General features: G+C 47.4%; 1 protein-coding gene across 1 annotated transcript in view; it reads left to right on the top strand.

Moving 5' to 3' along the window:
- The first annotated feature begins 3,406 nt into the window (after positions 1-3,406).
- MCF2 (MCF.2 cell line derived transforming sequence) overlaps positions 3,407-23,856 on the top strand; it is a 105,328-nt gene continuing 84,878 nt past the window's right edge. The window contains exons 1-2 of the mRNA XM_075007506.1: positions 3,407-3,577; positions 19,978-20,046. Coding sequence (XP_074863607.1) covers positions 3,469-3,577; positions 19,978-20,046 — 178 coding nt within the window. The 5' untranslated portion in view covers positions 3,407-3,468. The remainder of the gene's footprint in view (positions 3,578-19,977; positions 20,047-23,856) is intronic.

The following is a 23,856-nucleotide window of genomic DNA, read 5'->3' as shown; positions in this document are numbered from 1 at the left end:
CTCCATTCACCACACTACTACATTGGCATCTGTCCTCTGTGGTGTCACTGTTAAAAATTACATACTATTACATAACCCCAGCACTGGAGAGGAATGATTCCAGTTGTCTTATTGTGAAATTTCAGCCACTGTACCACAACAAAGAACAGAAAGGTGGCTCAACCGTTCATTTCCCAGGGTAACACCACAGACTCACTGAAAACATCCTCCTTAGGGCAGCAGGTTCGTGATTTTGTTGTGTGAGATGCTGACTTGTGGGCCACGTTGCCTTTCAACCCTGTATTTTGAACCCACCTCAGAAACGTTCCGTAATTTGAGATGCCCCAGCTCAGTGGTTCTGGGTCTGATGTACATATACCCCCAGGGTGCACAGAGATCTTCCAGGGACACATCAACTCAGTTAGTTGTTTGCCCAGTTTTACCGCAACCTACATAAAAAGTACTGGTGAAGTCGGTACAAACTAAAATTTCATGCACTCAGGGCTTGTTTGTACTGATCTGACAGCTGACCTTTCAGCAGCTGGCTCCTAGCCCTGCTGCTGCTGCCAGCCAACTCTGGCCCTGGTTGGACAGAGGGGCCCTGTGGCCACAGGCCAGGCTAGGTAGCTGTCCACCCTAGCTGCACGGCAATCATCTCCACTCTGTGGTGGCCACCAGCGGAGCAGGTGCCAGTTAACTGAGCATGTCTGTTATTGAAATTCCCAACACCCCAACTTTTACTCTATTACCTGAAAGCTCCTGGATTCTACATCTCTCTCCTTTCAAATTAGAGACAACTTATGCTCAAATAACTACACACCCTCACACAAAAGCTCCTTTGAAACTGAATGTCTACACAAGGTATTGACACTTGCTGGAGCTTGTCAGTCTCATCTGTTATTCAAATAAAATAACAGCTGTGCCAGCAGCATCTGACCTGTTGCTAAATCTCTGAGGAAAGCTGCAGAGACTGTTCAGGGAAGAGTAGTCTCAGAGGGGTAGCGGTGTTAGTCTGTATCTTCTCAAAACAAAATAAGCAGTCCTGTAGCACCTTATAGACTAACCATTTGATTTATTAGATAATGAGCTTTTGTGGGAAAGATCCACTTCTTCAGATTGTGGGGCAGGACTGAGAGAAAACTGAGAAATCAGTGAAATATAAAAAGTAAGGAATTTGTGGAGGGGAAGAAGAAGAGGGAGTGAGAAAAAGGAAAGAAAACCTCAGGGAAGAGTAAATTAAGTTACGTGAGATGTCTGCCATCCCTGCGAACATCAAAGGTGGGGGAATTGTCCTGGTAATATGTAAAGTAATTAAAATCCTTATTGAGCCCACCGTGAATGGTATCAAACTTGCAAATGAATTCCAAGTCAGGTGTCTCCCTTTGTAATCTGGTGTTAATCTCTTTGTAGCAATACACAAACCTTGAAGTCCTTTCTGGAGTGTCCTGCAAGATTAAACTGCTCACTTACAGGTTTATGTGTCTTCATATTCCTCATGCCTGGTTTGTGCCCATTCATCCTTTGGTGCAGGAACTGTCCACTTTGTCCAATATACATGGCAGAGGGGCATTGCTAGCACATGATGACATATGTCACATTGCAGGAATATGAGCCCCTGGTGCTGTGGCTGATGCAATTAAGCCCTGTGATGGTGTCTATAATATAGATATGCGGACAGAGTTGGCAATGGGGTTTGTTGCAAGGAAAGTTTCCTGGGTTAGTATTTCTGTGGTATGATGTGTGGCTGCTTTTTGGTTGACAATTTGTCAACAAAATACATTTTGTGTGTGCATGCTCTGCAAAACCCAAGTTTTGTCTACAAAACTCTCTAGTGTAGACATAGCCTTAGACCATACCAACAATGGCTGCACTATAAATACTATTCCTGCCAGTTTTAGCACCCTAATCTAACAGCAGGCCTCCGTAACAACTGGCCCTGAATGCTAGAACACAAAGGGCCAGGAAAAAGCTAGTTTTCTGTGCAATTCGCATAATTAAAACCAGCTTTTCCTTGCTGATTTTCAGCTCACAGCAGCCTCTGAGCTGTATGAGCTGGCAGGATATTAGCCATTGACAACTGGTAACTGAGGCTGCCCAGGACCAGCCCCAGGTGCTGGCGCACATTGTTGTTACTACACCAGCCTGGAGCTGCTCTGCAGCCTGGTTTAACATGCTTCTGCGACCAAACAACTTGGCATCAGCTCTGCTTCAGAAAGCCGTGCTGGAGCCCTATGAGTAAATATAAAAAGATTTTGTTTTTAAACTGAGCTACACTAGCTTCTAGTTCTCAGCTAACATGCTGCAGTGAGAAGGCAGGTGGGAAGGAGCAGCCAGGGAGGCAATAGCAGATTCATGCTAGTGGTGCTGTCCATGAATTCACCCAGTCTGCATCAGGAGTCAAGATGCCCCTGCAGCTTTGCTTAATTTACAAGGGCCCACACTGGGCCCTCAGGTGGGGATGATTTCACACAGCTCAGAGCAGATCCTGCCTGGGCCAGTTGCCTGCATAGGAAGAGGCAGTTCTAGGTCCTTGCAGTTGATCACTCCTGACCTCAGTAAGTTACCAGGCTGGGTGCCAGGCTGCAGGGCTGAGAAGGGCCTGGCTTGACCTGGGGAGCAGCAGTGGGTGTGAAATAGCTTTGACGCTGGCAGCCTCAGCAGAGTACCAGAGAGAAGGGTCACAGCGAGGACTGAGGTACCGGGCTTCCTGTTGTTTCTGCAGATGGCAGACGGCTAGAGCTGCTCCTCTGACACCTGCCCTCAAACAAGCGCTGTGGTGTTACTTTCCAGGAGCAGTGAATTCCCTGGACTGTTAAGGCCCCCGCCCCAGCCCAGGGATCCTGGGGGCCCGCAGCAGGCTGTGAGACTTCCCCCAGCAGAGGCCCTCCAGCGCCCCCTGTGCTCCTTAACAGACAAAGGGCTTCCACAGCGCCCCGGGGAGAACTCCTGGCCCTGCGGAAGCCAAACTCCCTCTGATTTCAGCGGGGCCAGGAGTGCACCGCGGTGGGGTGGCGGGAGAAGGTCTTGCCTTGGGGAGAGCCAGGGCGCTGAGCCGGAGGGAAGTGGGCAGGACCTGCGTCCCCCCGCGGCAGAGAGAGGGGGCCCATCCCCGGCGCTGGCACGGCGCGTACCTGCCCCTCCCCTGGCCGGGGGCAGGCTGCTCCCAGCCCTGGGCGAGGCAGGGGCAGGGCCGGGCTTAGCCCCCTCTCCCCCGCAGCCCGGGAGGGCGCCAGGCGCGGCCGATGGAGGCGCAGGGCGCGGCGCGCCCCGGCCGTGCCCAGCAGGGGGACTCCTCCCAGCCGCCGGCCCGTGCGCTCGGGCAGCCGGCGGCTCCGCAGTGCTGGGCGCGCAGGCCCGGGGGCGAGGGGCCAGGCTGAGCCGCGGAAGCAGCGCCCGGCTGCGGGCGCGGGGAGCATGGGGAGCCCGGCCCCGCAGCGGCCAGCCCGGCGCTAGCCTCGGGGTTCCGAGCCCGCTGCCGCCCCGCGGAGCATGGCCCTGGCGCGCCCCGCGCCGGAGCGCACCCGGAGCTCCGAGGTGGAAATGGAGCGGTACTACTGCCTGCTGCAAGCCGCCGCCCGCGCCGGCTCCCTCGCCGCCGGTAAGTCACCCGCTCCCCTGGCGGGCTCCCGCCGTGCACTGGGGGTGGGGGGGATCCCCGCTTCTCCTCTGCCCGCCAGGAGCCGCCGCCTCTTCCCTGCCTGGCAAAGCCACTGGGCCTGCTGCTGGGGAAAGTTCCCGGGGATGGGGGCCCCGGGCAGGCAGAGCGAGGTCCCCGGCTCCCCCTCGCCTTGCACCCAGCCGCCCAGGAGCTTTAACGCCAGGAGGGCTGTTTGTGTGGCTGCTTGGAGAGCTGGCCCCGGGGGGCTGACCTTCCCTGCCTGCCACGGAGCTTGGGGGGGGGGGGGGGCGTGGGAACATCCCGGGGGATCGTTAAACTCCAGTGAAACCGGTGGGTTTTAAAAATTCTTTTATAAAGGGAGCCAGAAATAACCATCTTCCTGCTGCAACCCTAAGCCTAGAAGTCCACCTGTAACCTATGGGCTCTTTAACCCAGACTAGAATAACAAGGCATCTGGTGGCACCTCAAAAACTAACAAATTTATAGGGCATAAGCTTTGGTGATACCAAAGGTTATGCCCTATAAATTTGTTAGTTTTTGAGGTGCCGCCGCTGGATTGTTGTTGATTGAGTTGCTACAGACTAACAGGGCTACCCTTCACAACCAAGCAGCAGAAATGTAGCACTTTAAAGACTAACAAAATGATTTATTAGGTGATGAGCTTTCCTGGGACAGACCCACTTCTTCACATCAATTTCATTTCCAATGCATGCTGATATTTATAAGCACAGAGGACCAAAAAGGAAAATAATTGCAATAAAAACTGGAAAATCAAATAGGATAGGAGGTGGGGGGATGTTAATTGTGCTGTCTAAGATAATTATGAGCATCAAAGGAAGAGAAGCAGTCCTTGTAATGTGTGAGGTAGTTGATGTCTCTGTTCCTACCATGTGTTGATGTGTCAAATTTGAATATGTACTCTAACTCAGAAATCTCTCGCTCTAATTTGTTGTTAAATTCGCTATGTTGCAGGACACAAATTCGCAGGTCTTTAACAGAATGGCCCACTCCATTGAAGTGTTCACTCACAGGCTTATATGTATTGAGTTTCTTGATGTCTCCTCTGTGTCCATTTATTCTTTGGCAAAGGTTTTGCCCAGTCTGTCCAAAGTACTTAGTGTCAGGGAATTAGTGGCACATAATAGCATATACAATGTTGCTGGAAGTGCAGGAGAATGTGCCTTTGAAGTTGTAACTAACATGGTTAGGTCCAGCGATGGTATCCCCAGAATAAATATGTGGACAAAGTTGGCTGCTGGGTTTGTTGCAAGGAAAATTTCCAGGATTAGTATTACTTTGGTGTAGCCTGATTGCTGGTGAGAATCTTTCTCAGGTTAGGAGGTTGCCTATAGGAAAGGACAGGACTGTCACCAAGAGCTTTCTGGAGTGTAGCATCCTGATCCAGAACAGGTTGTAGATTTTTAATGATGTATTGGAGGTGTCTGAGTTGGAGGCTGTAGGTGATGACAAGTGGTGTTCTGTTGTTGATCATCTTGGGCCTACCTTGAAGTGGCTGGTTTCTGGGTATTCATCTGGCCCTGTCAGTTTGTTTTTCTACTTGTTTCTGCAGCCTTTGATCCAGACTATTTTTCCTCCCTCAACTAATTCTTCTGTCCAGCAGAAATTTACAATTCTGAAATGAAATGAAAACATGCATCAGGCATATTGCAGTGTAAAATGGACACACCCAGGAATACATGCCCCTTGTTTACTTCCTCACACACGCCCCTCAGATGCCCTCTGCAACCATAATTTTCCTCCGAAGTAACTCTAGTCATTGTGGCCATGCTCTAGGCTAATGAGGTCATTCCAACTCTCTGATTAATAGAGGGATTAATTGCTTTCAAGCCATTATGAAACAGCCTCTCCCAGATGTTTTGGAAACAAACCGTGCAAAGGTTTCCCTTGAGAGATGCAGTCTGTGGAGACAGAGGCTTAGCGATGACATAAAGCATTCTCTGACTATGGGAAGGTTAAGGAGAATGCTTCGGGCTGCTCTAGCCGCAGAACTCCAGCTGTTGAACTTGGGGTGTGATTTTTAACTCCCTTGTGAAGTGGGCTCAGACAGCAGTGTGCACACACTTATTTGGGGTTGAACCAGCTGCCTTGGTTTGGTTTAGTTTAAATGGGCCTAGGATCAGTTTGTGCTAAATGAAAACAAGCCAGTGTGAAACTGAAATATATGTGTGTCCACACAGGGGTGGGTGCAGGCCAGCATGCAGACCAGATGTTGCCATTTCACTGGAAAAGTGCAAATTCAAAACTGGCATTTTTAAACTGTGAAGAGCAGAGGTAGCCTCTTAAACCATCCCTGTTAGTTTCCTTTTTTTTTACAGATAAGCGGCAATATGAGGCTTGAAAAAGGGTCAGTTGGTTCAATTCAAATCCAAATAATCAGATAACTGTCCGGAGTCAGTCTAACTGAACTCTTGCCCCTGAGGCATTCCAGGAAAGGTTAAGAGAGCAATATGACTACCAAGCTAACCTCTGGGATTATGGGACAGCAACTGCTCTGAGCTACTCAGCTCCACCTTTTGTTTTCTTGTTGTTGTATTGCTTTCTGAGTGAGCTAAGCGTACTCTAGGGTGCGCAGTTGTCTCCCAGTAGCCAGGGGCCAATTGCTCATGCTTATGGGGATGACTGTGAGGTGGCTGTGAGATGTTCTTTTGTCCTTCCCTCACCTTCATCAAGATTTCAGCTGAGTTTGTACCAGGTGAAATAAACAAATTTCTACCTCTTCCTGTTGCTTACAGATAAATGCACTGCATTGTTATACCCTCCAAACAGCAGACATGTTCAGCTTTGAGCTCCCAGCTCCAGTGGATCTGTGCTGGTGACCCTCCAGACAAAGGTGTGCGATGTAATTGTTGACATCACATTTGCAACTGTGCAAGGTGTAGGTGAGGAATAGCCTGGGCCCTTGCACTCTGATGCCAGGATCCTGAATACACCAACACACATGCTTAACTTTACTCACCTGCAGAATATCAAACACGTGTAGCTGTTTACAGAATGGGCTTCACTCCTAAGCAAGCAGATCACTAAAGTAAATTCTTGCGTGATGTCCCTAGGAGGTTTTGTTTTTAAGTGCTGCGTGGGGATTGTTTAAAGCACTGAATAACATTAGCTTTGATGGATTACTCTGTACACGTAGAACGGTGTCTTATTTTTAAAGTAACAGCTGCTTCCCATAGTGCTGCTGACGTGCCCCCAGTTATTGCGAGAATGCTGTCAAAAAAGAATACAAAGTATTCCAGTCCCTTTTAATCAACAAAAGGGTGCTTGCCTCTTGCCGGGCCCTCCATTGGCCACTATTGCTGTACTGTACTCTTGTTGGTACCTGCAGCCTTATGCTGGGTGTTCCTCTGGGCTTAGAGTAAGTCAGGATGCAGTTCATTTGCTAGTAAAATGTTGGCGGGGGTGGGGGTGGTGAGGAAGTTCTGACTTATATTACAATTTCTCTGCCTGGCTTGATGTGCCACGCTGACCCTCACCTTCGTTGTGCAGGCTGCAAGTTTTCTGCATGTTTGGCAGAGTCACACCGTAGGAATCACCAGCATTTTACAAATCACTGCATCAAACCCTGAGAATGTGTTGCAGTGCAGCCAGTTACTGATGGGTAGGTTGAATGGCAGCTGGGGACGAACTCCTCCTGCTACAGCAATTTACAATATTTTTTTTTAAGCAGCAGATATGTAAGTTGTGTATGGTTGCTTGTTTGCGTGGCTTGTTGCCCTTTCTAAGTCACTTAGGTGTGGTCTCCACTGAAGAATATACTGGTCTGACTACACCGATGATATTGCATCAGTGCAGACCCATTAATGTAGACATACAACACTGAAGGAAAGCTGGAGTGACTTAACCGAGTTGCCTTAGGTCATAGGCTGCTCTTGTGCCTCGAGAGCTCCCTTTGTTAGCCCATGAGCTAGTCATTATATAGTCCTGCACTGAGCACAGATCTCAGGACTAGATTTACTGAGGTCCCTTCAAGTCCTACGTTTCTGAGTGTCTATAGTCTGCTGATAGATCTTCCAAGGCTTTGCATTTGGGGCAGACTTTATTTCTTTTCAGCATAATCCTTTAATGGCTACCCAGGGAAAAGGTTCAATGCCTTTGTCACTGCTTTCCCCTTCTGTTCCAGAACTAGGGGTCACCAAATGAAATTAATGGGTAGCAGATTTAAAACTAACAAAAGGAAGTTTTTCTTCACACAGTGACCAGGAGGCCCGTGGAACTCCCTGCCACAGGAAATTGTGAAGACCAAGGCTTCAAAAGATTTCAGAAAAGAACTAGATAGATTCATGGAGGTTAGGTCCATCAGTGGATGTTAGCCAGGATGGGTAGGAATGATGTCCCTAGTCTGTTAGTTAGAGGTTAGAAAAGTATGTCAGGAGAGGGATCGCTGTCATGACTCTATGTTCTGTTGACTCCCTTTGGGACACCTGGCATTGGCCACTGTCAGAAGACATTATACTGGGCTAGACGGACCTTTGGTTTGACCCAGTGTGGCTGGTCTTCTGTTCTAACTGAAGGCCCATGTTGTTCATCATCTGTTAAGAGCCAGCTATGTGCTTGAAGCCATGCCTGATGAAGAAGACACACTAATACAGTGGTCCTCAAACTTTTTTGGCTCAAGGCCCACCCCATTCAATGCAAATCTTTCCACGGCTCCTCATCCAACCAGCCATGACAACAAAATACATTCACTTATCTCTAACTAAAATACAAAATTATTCCTATTAGCCTATTGGAGCATAATAATGTAAATACACAGCTATAACATAAGGAGGCGTATGTTTAGCTCCTATTGCATATATTGTGCTAGCTCCTTGGGTTTCATTTTAAATAACGTACAATTATGGCAGGGGTGGGAACCACTTTTGGGTTTGGGGCCTTGGACCCACAGAAAAATCAGTTGGGGGTCACACAAGTGAGATGTGAAAAAAAAAAATAAAAACAAAATCCAACAACAACAACAACAACAACAACAAAATCCTCACTGCTGTGATCCCTGACTGAGACACTTCACTCCCCTCCTGCTGCAGCCCTACAGGAAGTAGAGGGAGGGAGGACCGAGGTTCAGGGCTCCTTACCTGCCAGATTAATTCTTCTGGGGTTTTGGGATTACTAGAAATTGTGGCTCTGGGTTGGAGCCAAAATGAGGGGTTCAGTGTGCAGGAGGGGCTGCTGGGGAGTGGGATCAGCAGGAGATGGGGTGCAAGGGGGGTGGACTTGCACGTTGTGGGCAGGAGGTGAGGTGCAGGAGCAAGCTGGGGAGTATGGGGTCTGAGCATGAAAAAGGTGAGGGATTTGGATGGGGGGTTAGCTCTTACCTGGCTCCATGCTGCGCCTACGGGCCACAATTCTGGCCAATGGAGCATCAGCGAAAGACTCCTGCAAGTGATTTCCTGTGCTGCCATCCCACCAGCTGGGGGGCGAGGTGGTGGCCACGCATGAAGTCACTTCTCTCCCACACCACCACAACATGAAGCTCTGGGCTTTCCTCCCCTCCGCACCCTGCAAAAAAAGCAGGAAGCCAGCGCAGGTGCTCCAACCTGGGTGGGGGGCTGCCACGAGGCTGGAATAACAGAGCAGGTTCCCCACTATGTGTGAGGGAACAAGGGGCTGAGCCCTGAGTCTGCAGCCTACCTGCAAAGTGGTCATTACCTACTAGTAGTGCACAGATTCCAGTTTGAGAACCATTGCTCTAATACAATGATCCTGCTGTCTAGGACTGATTGTCCTTTGTGTAGCATGGCTCAGTATATTATGCTGGATTATTTACTGGAGAACATAGGTGAGATGGTGAGGTTCACTAGTACAAATGGTTGCTGCTGTAAAAAATTACTTGCATGAGCAAGAAAAGGATGCTCTTTGTTGGCGTGTGCAATTAAAACAAAATTTTGTAGAGTCTGATCTTGTTCCTATTGATTCAATGACAAAACTCCTGTTTTCCTGAAACTGCAGCTGGACTGGGTGCTAGAGAGGCAGCGTGAGTAGAAGTAAACAAGCCCAGCAGTGACATAAATTCTCCTTGCTGTGTACCTGAAGCCTGGGGAACTGGACAGCAAGTCTTTCAAAAACAGAGGCTCCCTATAAGCTGTGTGCTTGTGTCTCCATTCAGAAGAGAGGCCAATGCTGCCTAGCTGATCAGCAGATTGCCCACTGACAGGTTTTTGTTCCTATAGGTGGTTTGCATTTGCACAGCTCTCAGTGTGCATAATAAAATTTATTCCGCACATGGGTGGAAAAAATCCACACACGGATGGAAAAGGTTAGAGGGAATGTCCCAAACCTGCTGTCAGCTGTGTGAAGATGGACCTTTACGCCTGCTCTGAAAATGAGTGAGACTCCATGTTGGTACAAAGATGAATTGGCCCCTGTCCTGCAACAGGACCCATACAGTGTTTGGGCTGTGCCTGGTCTGTGTTGTCTGCTCTGAGCGTTAAAGCAATCACATCATCTCCCCTCCCCAAATCCAGAGATTTGTAAAGAGATGATAAATGTGGGGTCCTCTCCTTCCTGCCCCACCATCTAAGCCTTTTAGCCTGGCCTTGCAGTACATTTTAAGCTCTGTCTCACAAGTGCAAAGACTAGAACCTTTTTAAAATGAAAAGTGAGATTCTCATGTAATTGCCTGACTGCGCTTGCTGAGGCTTTAAGAAAACCATCCGGTTTCAGGAGACGGGCGAGAAAGTCATGAGAGTTGGCAGCGTTGTATTTTAACACACACATACATCTGCATGTGCACACGCAGACATGAGTCCTTTAGGTCTTTTGAGGGCCTAACACATTTGCAGCCATGATTATAAGAGATAATATTTCAGAGCTGTTAGAATACAAGCTAACCATGTAATGACCTCCAGAAAATGAAGAATAATATCCTTCGAAGCCTTTTGAGGAGCTGCAGGACCATGGGAGAAATAGTTGGGCAGGAATCTTAAATAGTAAGTAGGATGTGTTCCATTAGCACAGTTTCTATACCTGCAATTCCAAGATTTATCAGTCGTTTACCATAAGAACAGTGAAATGACAGCAGAGCTGTGTGGGAGGGAGGTGATTTGAAATATAAAGTGGAATGGGGGAGGATGATTGACTTGTGTTGTCAGAGTCTACCTTTACCTCCAATCTTCAAGCTGCTTGGAAAGAAAGCATTTACTGTTTCTCACAGAAAAACATTGCCTCTACCTTTTCTGCCGTGTTTGCTTTCTGAGTGAAAGTAACACACTAATGCTGAGAGCACCCACAGCCACCAGCATGTGTTTCTATTGGTGGTGCACATTTGCCCATGCTTGGGTGCACATAACAAAATTCATTCTGCACGTGGATGAAAAAGGCTAGAGGGAATGTTGGGGGATGGTATTAATGATTTTCATTTTTAATTCAGTAAAAGCCTTTGCTTCTGAATTTATCTGAATCTACTGTGGAATTTCCAGTCTGCCTCAAACTGGGGGTCTTGTGGCAGAATTTAGTTTGCCATTATAAGAGGCTATGTGGGCTCAGGGCAGGGAATTCATGTCTCCATTGGCTTCTGTGTTGCTACTCCCAAGTTGGCCAATAAATTAGACCTAAGGTTTACCTTAAAGTCTATCCTCTTCCTTGCCTCCCTTGATCCCATATGCAAAGCTAGAATTTGGCCTGATGGAAGAAAGATTTGCAAGAAATTGAATGATGATGTGGAATGTTATTTATGTTCATTCTTCTTTGGCTCCTGAAAGTCCTCTCTTCTTATCTTGGGGTTAATATGGTTTGCTCTGGAAACTGGTTGTATTGACTACAGTCTCCCTGTTAATCTGTAGCATCAAAAATAAAAAGGCAGTCCTGTATCACTTTAAAGACTAACAATTTTATTAGATAATGAGCGTTCATGGGTAAGACCCATTTCATCATAGGGAGGGCAGATGCTAAGGGTATTTCTCAGGTGGTTTGGCAAATACAGCTGTATACTGGCTGGAAGAAAAAAAATCTTTAGCTTGGCTCCTTGGTTTTTCCTTAGCACAGACCAGCTGAAGTTGGAAGTTGAGGAAAGTTAAATGCTGGCTGAAGCTCAAGCATTGATTTAGGCTTTATGAGAGAATCAGTACAAGTTTTATCACTACCCACGCTGATTTACTGTGGGGGAGAGTCTGAATGTACATCGTGGGAGTTGAGAAACTTTTATTGCATTTCTTTTCATAGAACCACAGAATGATAAAACTGGAAGGATCCTTGGGAGGTCACTGAGTCCAGTTCCCTTCATTCATGGCAGGAGTGAACACCTCTATTCTAGACTATCCATGGCAGCTGTTTCTCTAACCTTCTCTTAAAAGTCTCCAAGGATAGAGATTCCACAACCTCCCTAGGCAATTTATTCCAGCACTTAACCACCCTGACAGGATTTTTTTCCCCTAATGTCCAACCTAAACCTCCCCTGCTGCAATTTAAGCTCATTGTTTCTTGTCCTATGGTCAGAGGTTAGGGAGAGTATTTTTCCTCCCTCCTCCTTGTTACAACTTTGTAGGTATTAAAAGCTGTTATCAGGTCCCCTCTTGGTCTTCTCTTTTCCAGATTAAACAAGCCCAATGCACTTAATCTTCCTTCAGAGGTCATGTTTTCCAGCTCTTTAATCGTTTTTGCTGTTCTTCTCTGGATCTTCTCCAATTTGTTCACCTCTTTCTTGAAGTGTGGTGCCCAGAACCAGACATGGAATTCCAGCTGAGGCCTCATCAGCACAGCGGAGAGCAGAAGAATTACAGGATACTGGGCTGGATGGGTCATTGGTCTTTGACTCTGACTGACCTCCTTATGTTCTGAAATGATGTATTTAGGCAAGATTAAGGCCCAGCCTGTGAAAATTTGCCACAGCAGCTGTTAACTCCTGGAGGCTTCCCAACAGAAGAGTTTATTCCTCTGGTCTTGGCTTGTATTTCACTTCCAGAAATGACTCCCATAATCTGATCAACACATAACAATTGAGTTCTTAGGAGTATTTCTGGGGAGACCTGGTAAGCAGCACAACATCCTAACCCAGGGACAGATTCTTCTAAAGACCTATGAGGGTGCACAAGACCTATGAGGAGAGGCTGAGGGATTTGGGCTTGTTCACAGTTTACAGAGGAGCAGACTTAGGGGTGATTTAATATCAACCTTCAACTTCCTGAAGGGGAGCTCTAAAGAGGAGGGTGGGAAACTGTTCTCAGTGGTGTCAGATGGCAGAACAAGGAGTAATGGTCTGAGGTTAAAGAGGGAGAGGTGCAGGTTAGATATTAGGAAAAACTACTTCACCGGGCGGGTGGTGAAGCATTGGAATGTGTTACCTAGAGAGGTGGTGGATTCTCCATCCCTCAAGGTGTTTAAGTCCCGGCTTGACAAGGTCCTGGCTGGGATGACTTAGTGAGAGATGATCCTGCTTGAAGCAGGGGGCTGGATTAGATGCCCTCCTGAGGTCCCTTCCAGCCCTATGATTCTATGAATTCAAGGGGAATTGTAAAGAAATAAAGTCTAATTTAATAGGGCACTTTATAGAAATGCATGAGGCCTGCCCTGCACCTGTGAAAAGTTTCTGAAAGTGTCATTAAGCAAGAATCGCTATTTCATCTTCCTCTCTCCTCCACGTCATTGTGTACGACACTCTTGTCACTTTGGCTTGGTTAGCTGGTGTAATCTGATTTTTTTTTCCTTTATGCTAAGAAGTGAATAGTGAATGAATTTCACTGAGCCATTTAGTCAGTGTGTGGATTAATACTTTAAAAAGAGGTCTAGGAAACAATTCTGGATGTAGCCATGGGAAGTCTGCAACGATTACACTTGAATTCTTACTTGTGTGTATTAACATTAGTTAAAGCACCGGTATAAATTCTAGCGTGTAATCAGCTAATCACGGAAACTTGCCATTAGTTGTATTGAACTGACAATACAGGTTGCAGCTGAGGAATGATTGGTAAAAGGTCAAGTTATGTCATATCTACACTGCAATTTCCAGTGAGGTTAATCAACAGCCATTAAAATGCAATGGAAATGTCAAGTGTTAAACAGGTGCTGGGCGGCCTTGGGAAATCACTTAATTTCCCTTCCTCAGTTTTCTACTCTGTAAAATGGGGATAATATGTTCCTTTCTCACAGGGCTGTAGTGAAAGCTTATTGATGATTTCTTTGGCTTACTACCCATGGTAGAAAGAGGCTATAGGAGTGCAAAGTAGTAGTATAAGTTACCGTTCACTTCAGCTACTCCATCCTACAAAGGTTAGTGCCCTTATGTGAAACCATGGCCTGACTACCCAGCTGCCTGAAAATGATGTGCTGCATGTTCCGCAGATGTATCAGTGATCCAGACGTAATGGGAAGGGAGGGGGACTAGGATGAACAAAGAGGTGAAAGAACTATTTGTAGGTGATGGCACAGTATTGATCTGTGTCTTGTGCAGGTGCATTTTGAGTGGAGGAAAGAAGCAGGCAGTTGTTCTTCCCGAGCACTGCACCTGCATAGGTATTGACCAAAAAGGCGTTGCTGTTGCTGCAATGGCAAGGTGCCAGGTACTGATGCTACTTCACGACCTAGACAAGGTGTGGCCAGCCTGGGATGCTCCTAAGCCTGCCTCTGTACATGCCACTTCTTGGATATTGGTGCTGCAGGGTGTGCCTTTCTGCAGCGAGTGTGAGGAATGCCTGCACTCTTCAGCCCCTGATGTGGTGCTATGTGTCCAGCAAGGTGCCTCAGTGTTAAGTACGGGCCATTGATATGGCTTTGTGGAGTGTTCCTGGATCACCTCAACATGGCCGCTGTCGTCCAAACTCTGCTTCTGTGTAGGAAGCCAACACGCTTTCTTGAGGTGGCTTTACTGCTGCCCTTCTGCTGGCATAGCTGCATTTGTTGGAGGAGCTATGTCCCAATGAGCACCACTACTCGGCTACGAGGTCTCTGCTCACTCGGCCTGACACCCCGCGCCCCACAGGTAACCTTGTAGTCAGAGCTCAGCATCACATGGAAAGCTGATGACTGGCAAGGTGACACTAACATTTCAGTCGAGGGGCTCCCTCAGTAAACATTCACTTTAGTCAGAGACCCCCTCCCAGCCGACAATGCATCTCCCCATGTACAGCTCTAGATCCACCTTGTTCCACTGATGCTTCTCTGTGGCATTCCCTGCCCAGTGGCAGGTCCTCAGCAGCTGAAAGGGGACAGGAAGGTTGTCTTGGGGTCTCTTGTGTCAGCAGGGAGGAAACTCAGGCCACCCTGTGCTCTTCTGGCTGGAAGTGGTTGGTTGTGCGGTGAGCAGGTCCTCTCTTGTCATGGGCCAGCCAGTCTGTCAGGAATTGTCTCCTTGTCTCGAGAGGAGATGTCCTAGTGGCTGGAGGCTAAACTGGGAGATGGGGATTAGGGCAAGGAGCTGAAGAGTCTTTCTCCCCACTGATGTGTGTGGATAACAATGGCTCCCGGCTAGGTCTGGGCAGACAGGCATGGTGGGAGAGGAAGGCTGTAGTGGGTCCTGAACTCCCACTCAGAACAGCAACAGCCCTGCCCCATCTTGCCACCAATGCCAATGCTGAGGGAGGGGCAAGTGGATGGAGGCCAATTTATATGCACAGTGATGGTTTCACTGATGAAGCCAATGGGAGCCATGTAAGTGACTCGAAAACCTGATTTTTCTTAGCAGCTTACATGTGTGCAGCCCTATGATGATTTGCGGGGAGGGCTGTTAACCTTTCCTGGTGATGGGTTTGATTTGCCTGCACGTTGTATCATCACACAGTGGATTGTAAGGACGTGGTTATCAAAGTGTGGTCTGTGGATCAGTAGTGGTCCAAGACCCTTCTTGCCAGTGGGCCATGGGTTTAGGACTGAGCCCACCCTGCCTCTCCAGACATGCAGCCCCCCATGTGTTATAGCTGAATATCTACATTTGGATGCTCCAGTAGACTAATATGAATAATTTAGTATTTCATGTATTCAAAGAGAAGTGAATGCATTTTGTCATTTGGAGTAGTTGGCTGGTTGTCCACAGAAAGTTTCGTGTTGAGCAGGGTGGGCCGTGGGCCAAAAAGTTTGAGAACCGCTCTTGTAAGACAGTTTCTTTTGTAACTGTGTCAGTCCTTCCTGAATTTTACTGAACTTCCTCTTCAATTAGTACGTGCCAGATGGCGTCTTGCTGTGGTATTTCTGACAGAACCAGCCGGTGATGCCTGTTGTCTTTCCTAGGGTTGATATCTTTAATATCAAAAGTAATTTCTTCTAGTTTATCTAATTGCTCATTATTACCTGCTAATGAAAATCTGGTTCTCACTTGCTGTCATTAAGAATGCTCCGTCTTGAGGCTGAAAGCCTTTCAATGTTATTTGTAAGGGATGCACATGGTACGTAGTTTGAGGACGCTGCAGCAGGTGAACTGTAAATGTTGGTCGAGCCAGCTGTGGCAGGATGGCTGTCAGGCAGTCAGGGTTCGCAGCATTCAAAGCAACTGAGACTGGTCATCAATATTTTATCATATCTTTTATGCCACTGTAGGATGGTAAAGAGAATGGCTGCAACACTTTAGAATAAAATAGCAGCCATTGAATTTCTGGTCAATCCTGAGTTAAATAGTGAAAATTATTTTCATGTTCTTTCTTTAAAAATAAATGGATATGTAAGCCATCTCCTTAATTCATTAGGACCCAGATCCTGTGCAGATTTGTTCAGCTGTGTAGCCCCAGTGGGGGAAGTTAAGTAAATGGATATGTCTCTGTAGAACTGGGGTTCAGGTGAGCAGCCCAGCATCTTGTTTGGTGCTTGACACGTGCATGTATTTATTGCCCCAGGTCTCAGATCTGCCTTTGGATCAGTAACATTTTGCATGTGCATATTATCATTCATGTGATGGCTTCACAGCACTTCAGACATCAGTAGCTTCACAGGATCATTCTGTGGCAGGGAAGACAGAGTTGAATAAACTAAGGTGTAAAACGGTGATTAAGTGGGTGGCCAAGTTGACACAGTGAGAGAAAGTGTAACAGGAGTCAGTGATCCAGTTCCCCAGGCCGCTCTGACCAGCAAACAAATATCTTCCTTCTACAGAGCATAGCATCTTCAGTGGCCACAGTCATGGCATAATCAAGGAATCTTCTCCATGGTTTAATATCACTTTATTGTAGTTACTCTATGTTGCAACAGTCTTCAAACAAAAACTATTCTCCTCCATTGAAATTAAATACATGTAGAGCTGGCTTTGCAGGGTACAAAGAACACTTGATCAGTGTCATAAAAACATAATGAGTTACTGTGTCAGCTTGACAGATGTGTGGGGCAGCTGCTGTTTACAGATGGTGTGGGCTGTGTGAAGTTCAGAAGCACAACAATGGGAGATGGAAAGCAAACCCTTTACAAAGGAAATCTAATGAAGACTACCTGAATAGAGTGAGTTAAGGCTCAAAATCTAGCTCCTTATTAAAGGTGGAGTTTACCGTAAGTACCTGGACAGATGGCTTTTGATCATCTTGCAAAGAATGATGTTCATTCTTCGAAATCTTTCTCACAGCCTGGCTTTATAGAAATCCTAAAATCCAGCCCAGGAGACAGTCAAAAGAGAAGATGACTCAGCAGAATATTCTGGGCTTCCCCAAACCAACCAGTTCGGACATGAATAGATTCAGCAGTGTTCTTGTAGCTATGGATTCATATTCTTTTAAAGGTTTGAGTCTCTCTCTCACACACAGGCATGTGTGCACACACACTTCCTTCTGACTTCACATGTCCTTTAAAAAAAATGTAGTTTTATAATAATCTGGTTGGCAGAGGAATCTTTCAGCTCTGTTCCTTGAATGCAGTAATGGAAAGCGGGGTTTGTTGCAGGGACTGGTTCCAGGCTTAGAGTTACTGTTTTGTGATCTATAGTGGCTGCTGAGTGATTGTTTAAGGTTGGCAGGCTGTCTGTAGGTGAGGACAGGCCTGCCTCCCAGGGTCTGTGAGAGTGAAAGATCTTTGTTCAGGATGGGTTGCAGATCGCTGATGATGCATTGGAGAGGCCTTAGGTGGGGGCTGTGTGTGATGGTCAGTGGCATTCTCTTGTTTTCCTTGCAAGGCCTGTCTTATAGCAGGTGGCTTCTGGGTACCCATCTGGCTCTATCAATATGTTTCCTCACTTCCTTAGGTGGGTATTGTAGTTTGAGGAAAGCTTGGTAAAGGTCTTGTAGATGTTTGTTTCTGTCTGATGGATCAGAGCAAATACGGTTGTACCTTTGTGCCTGTCTGTATACAATGGGTTGTGTAGTATGCCCTGGATGGAAGCCGGAGATGTGTAGATAAGCATAGCGGTCCGTGTTTTTTCAGTATAGGGTGGTATTTATATGACCATTGCTTATCTGCCCAGTAGTGTCCAGGAAGTGAATATCTTGTGTGGACTGGTCCAGGCTAAGGTTGATGGTGGGGTGGAAACTGTTGAAATCACAGTGGATCTCTATCCCTGGAACCAATCCCTGCAACAAACCCCGCTGCCAACTCTGCTCACATATCTACACCAGTGATATCATCACAGGACCTAACATCAACCATACCATCAGGGGCTCCTTTACCTGCACATCTACTAGTATAATATATGCCATCATGTGCCAGCAATGCCCCACTGCAGTTTACATGGGTCAAACTGGACAGTCTCTACGTAAAAGCATAAATGGACATAAATGAGACATCAGGAATGGTGATGTACAGAAGCCTGTGGGAGAAACACTTCAATCTCCCTGGACACTCAGTAGCAGATTTAAGGGTGGCAGTCCTGAAACAAAGACATTTCAAAAATCAGATGGAGAGAGAAATCTCTGAGGTGCAATTTATTTGCAAATATGACTCCATTAACCAAGGATTAAACAAAAACTGGGAGTGGCTCGCACCTTAGAAAAGAAGCTTCTCTGCCCTAGGTGTTAACATCTCCACAGTAGACTGACAATGGGCCATATCCCCCCTGTCTTATCTGACCTGTTTTTTCCTCTCTTCATACATAATACTGATAATGGGCTTTTTCCACCCTGACTTAATAGACTTTGTCAGCTGTGGCCCTCCCTTTTACTGGGCCCCCCCTCTTTAAACACCCCTCTGAAACCCCACCCCCACCCATGCATCTGATGAAGCAAGTTTTTGCCCACGAAAGCTTATGCTCCAAAATATCTGTAAGTCTATAAGGTGCCACAGGACTTCTTGTTCTCAAAGATACAGACCAACACGGCTACCTCTCTGATAATAAGCACATCAGGTTAGCTGAGAAGCCTGCTTGAGTTGAGCTAAAGGAAGTTGATTTATTGTATAATGTAACGTGGTTTTCTTGGAATACCGCTGACATTGCTGGGAGCAGGTTTGGCCCATGAAGAGCAAACAAGACAGTGTGAATGAGCTGGGGTAAAAATAGCAAGGCGTGCAACTGGCTGCTGAGGAAATATGTCGATAAAAAGCACAGATGATGTTTGCTGCCAGAAAACAGATTAGCGTAAGAAAGGATCACAGCATGCTAAGGAGGGCGTGGAATGGGAGAGAGTCAGGCCAATACACCTTCAGGAAGCTAAGAGAATAATCCCTGAAATCAGAGTTTTATGAAAGAAGTATAGGTTTAAAGTTAACTGACAAACAGCGCAGACTTATGGTGCCTAGGTATGGTTAAAATGATCGTATTTACATTATCAAGGATCTACATTGTAAAGTAATGTTTGTCTGCAACACCTTCAATCCGTGTAAGCTGAGCGTTTTTATTTTTACGTTACCACTCCATTTACACCTGTGGGATAATATTCTGAAGAGCACGAATACTTGTTCTCTCTCTCTCGCACGCATGCGTGCTTTCATAAAATTCTTCTGAGTTGCAGAAAGGGCCCCAGTGGTTTCATGGTACATGACATATGACTTAACAGCCATTTTTTCCCCCATCATTCTAATTTTAGAAATCTAACCATTATCCATCAGCACCCTAATCTTCCTAATGTGTCTTGTGTAAACAGCCTGGCTGACCGCAGAATTATATTTGCTTTGGGCGTGCATTCACTTTTCCAGAATTCAGGAGAGTGACGTGATAAAATGCCAAGTTTATTTCACAACACACCATTCTCTGATGCTAACACTGCCAATAGAAAGCTTGCTATAGCTTGCTATATTGGGAAATGGCTGGGGATTCTGCAAATGAGGCAAATATAACTGTAATTTACTTTATTTTTTTTTAAAAAAAAAAGCTTACTGAAAACGCATATGTCCTGCTGAATAAATATATTAGCATATCCTGACATGTCATCTTCAACATACTGCTGTACTATGACACTTGATCTGCTTGATGAATCGAGAAATGTATATACCTAGGCACATTGTGTTCTTAGGTGTGACATTTTAAATATTTAGTTTAGTGGAGTGGTGATAAGCCTCTGCTAACAGATACATTTTGCTGTTTTTGCTAGAAACCACAATTCCCATTTGTGCAAAGGACATCCATGATGATTTGCGGAAAGAGTTTGCTTTTCTCTCTGGTGAGTAGGGTAAATTTTCCCATCTTCTCTGTGTAAAGTAATTTAATTCTCTGCATGAGCCTATGTGCTGTGTGGCAAAAGGATACCATACATAGGAGATTATTCATGGGGCAATCTCCAATGCCACAAGACATGGTGTTAATAAAACATTGCAGTGGTTTGAAAGACCATTTGGGGTTTCTTTCTGGAGCCATGCTACAAAATATTGTACTCTTCATATATTTAGAGCATGAACAAGTATGTTACTTGGAAATAGAGTGTATTTCTTTAGAGGTGTGGACAGTTTAAAGGATTAACCCCTTTGTTCCTGACTTCTTTGCTGTGATAGCCAATAGGTGAGCGATTAAGTGATGCACCTGGGTTTTTTGTAAATCCAGCCTCTAAGTTTTGATAAACTTCTAACTCTTACATGGGAGACCTGCCCTTGTAGGCCTATACAAAGGGAGGGTGTGAGAGGTGTGTTCACACCCCTTCATGGGCTGCTCTGCCCCTACCCAAGCACCTTCCTCGACCTATCTGGCCAGGGATTACCTCGGGTGGGAGCACAGAGGCAGATGGCAGCGGCAGCCACAGGGGATCCCCTTTCCCATCTCCCTCCTCCTGCACTCATCACGATGCTTCACCACATCCTCTGGGTGCACTGAGCCCCCTTTTCTGCAGGCAGCTGGAGGCCTTGCAGCTGCCCACCGAGAAGCAGGGCTCAGCCGGGCAGGAGGCCGAGAGGGAGCATTGCATGGTGAGTGCTGCGGGGGAGGAGGCTGGGGGGAGGTGATTCCCCATGGCTGTCACTGCCTGCCCTGCCACCTGCCCCCTGTTCCAGGTAATCCTTCCCCCTTCCGAGAGGGGTCGGGTGTTTGGGCCAAGCCAGGCTCTGTGTTCGGATTGCGGGGGGCGGTGTTGGGTCCTTGCAGAGGGAATTCAGTCTAAGCCAGGGTTGTTGGGGGTTGGGCCAAAGCAGGGGATTGGGGGGGGCGGATCTTTGGGCCTAGCGGGGGGTAGGTGGGGGTGGCTGTTCAGTGGGGAGCAATGCCGGGGGCAAACCAGGAGTGGCTGGAGGGTGAGCAGTGGGGCAGGGCCAGCTGGAGGAGAGGCTGGGGAACAGGGTCAGCTAGACAGCCAGTGGTGGGGGGAGAAGGACATGGCCTGCTTTGTATGTGTGTGGGGGGGGTCCACAGTTCCAAAAAAGCACCCCCCCATGAAATCCCTGCATAAGGGCTTGACTTGAACCCCAACCCCATAATACTGAAAGGTTTTAGGGGCCAATACCTGGGTCCTTTCTTAGGTTTCCACTTGATCCTTCCTGAGGAAAGTCCCTGCCTGAAGACAGGTGCTGCGGAAGGCAGTACTCCCTGCGTCCCATTGTCAGATGTGACTGTGGGGTCCATCAACGCTGGCATAAAAGCACCGGGGCTGGCCCAAGTTAGCAGACTCAGGCTTTTGAGCAAGGGCACCATTTCAGAGGGGTGGGAGAGGGCAGCAGCCACGAGCAGTAGGACGGTACTTGCTCTTCTTCATGTTCCCCTGACTGACAGGGTGTGATGGGAAAGTTCATGGCTTATGTGATTCACTCCTCTCCTCACCAGCCAGGAGCGAGAGGCAGGCACACAGGTGTGTACTTTCGCCTCGCTTCCTGACAATCAGGGGAATGGGAAGAGCAAGCGGTATCCTGGTATGCACAGCTGCTCCCCTCCCCAGTCCTCCTAAAATGGGGCCCAGTCTCAAGAGGCTGGGGCTGCAGTCTTAAAAGTTTCAGGGTCAGGCTTGATTCTGGGCTCCTGAGAACCTTATCTCCCTCACTGGGTCCCAGAGCTTGGGCTCCAGTCTGGGCTTTGATGTCTACGTACAGGCCACGTCTTGCGAGCCTGAGCCAGCTGACCCAGGTGAGCCGTACATGTTTAACTGTGGTGTAGACATACGCTTAGAAACCTTAAGGCAAAAGGCCCAGAAGTACCTAGAGGCCACATTGTGTAAGGTCATTAGGTGCCTACTGGGATTTTCAAAAGCATCTCACCTCCTATCTGCAGCTCTAGGCATATGAATATCTTTAAAAATCAGATGCTAAGTATTGTAGGAGCTGAGATCTCATTGGCTCTCAGTAGCCATGTCTACACGTGCACGCTACTTCAAAGTAGCGGCACGAACTTCGAAATAGCGCCCGTCACGGCTACACGCGCCGGGCGCTATTTCGAAGTTAACTTTGATGTTAGGCGGCGAGACGTCGAAGTCGCTAACCCCATGAGGGGATAGGAATAGTGCCCTACTTGAACGTTCAACGTCAAAGTAGGGACTGTGTAGTCGTTGCGCGTCCCGCAACTTCGAAATAGCGAGGTCCACCATGGCGACCATCAGCTGAGGGGTTGAGAGACGCTCTCTCTCGAGCCCCTGCGGGGCTCTATGGTCACCGTGGGCAGCAGCCCTTAGCCCAGGGCTTCTGGCTGCTGCTGCGGCAGCTGGGGATCCATGCTGCAGGCACAGGGTCTGCAACCAGTTGTCAGCTCTGTGGATCTTGTGTTGTTTAGTGCAACTGTGTCTGGGAGGGGCCCTTTAAGGGAGCGGCTTGCTGTTGAGTCCGCCCTGTGACCCTGTCTGCAGCTGTGCCTGGCACCCTTATTTCGATGTGTGCTACTTTGGCGTGTAGACGTTCCCTCGCAGCGCCTATTTCGATGTGGTGCCGCGCAACGTCGAAGTTGAACATCGACATTGCCAGCCCTGGAGGACATGTAGACGTTATTCATCGAAATAGCCTATTTCGATGTTGCTACATCGAAATTTCGATGTAGGCTTCACGTGTAGACGTAGCCAGTGAGACTTAAGCTCCCAAGTGTCCCTTCTGAAAATAGGATCTAGAGGCTTTTGAAAATTATGCCCACGATTGATGAGAAAATGACTGTCTTCCTCCAGAACTTCTGAAAATTCTGTCCCTGGGTAGGCCATTCATCCTTCACACCAATCCAGGAGGGTGGGACACCATTCCCTGATCGGGCTCCCTAGGTGTGACCTTTTAAATATTTAGCTTAGTGGAGTGGTTATAAACCTCAGTTAATGGGTGGATTTTGCTGGTGTGCTGTTGCTGTTTTTGATAGACACCACAGTTTTCTCCAGAGCTTCATTTAATGGGGGCACCAACAGTCTTTTGTTAAAAAAACAAGAATAAACACTGAACATAGACACTATAGTTTCCATCACGTACACCATCCTTGCCAGAGCCCCCCGGCTTCCAGTAGGTCTCCCCCATCATCCAATGTGCCATATGCTTTGGAGTCACCCTGTTGCTCTTCACATCAACTGAGCCCTTTATAGGAACCGCATTACTGGTGGGTCTGTTAATACCTTCTGCTGACCCACACACTTAGCCTTAAAAGGGGATGCAGAGCAGTACTGGATGGCCTCTGGCCTTCCCAGGGGCAGACTGCCCTGTCCTATAGTACACCATAGCATGGTTTCCAAACTCTAGGTGGGGTGTATGTCTTTCTCTTTAATGTAAGGGTCATGAAAATACAGTATGGAGCTTTTGGATTGGGTCAGCCAAGATTTTCTCTCCCACTCTTCCCTGTAGCCAGACAGAACTGTTTGGTCTCACCAGCAGGTATCAGTAACCCGCTGTCGGTACTGCAGTGAGGAGACACCCTTATGATAAAATCCTGCCCTGCCTTACACAGGTGCAATGACAGAACAGGAGGAGAAAAGCTGCCAGGATTTTTCTCTCTTCCCCGGCCCCACAGTGCACCTTCAGAGCAGCTGGGAAGGAGTCTTGTCAGGGCAGACTCATGGCTTTGGGGAACGGTGAGGCGCCTGGTACTCATGAATGAT

The sequence above is a fragment of the Carettochelys insculpta genome, chromosome 13, assembly GCF_033958435.1.
Source record: "Carettochelys insculpta isolate YL-2023 chromosome 13, ASM3395843v1, whole genome shotgun sequence".
Taxonomy (NCBI): domain Eukaryota; kingdom Metazoa; phylum Chordata; order Testudines; family Carettochelyidae; genus Carettochelys; species Carettochelys insculpta.
Note: the sequence above shows the minus strand (reverse complement) of the source record. Positions and strands in the feature narration are given on the sequence as shown.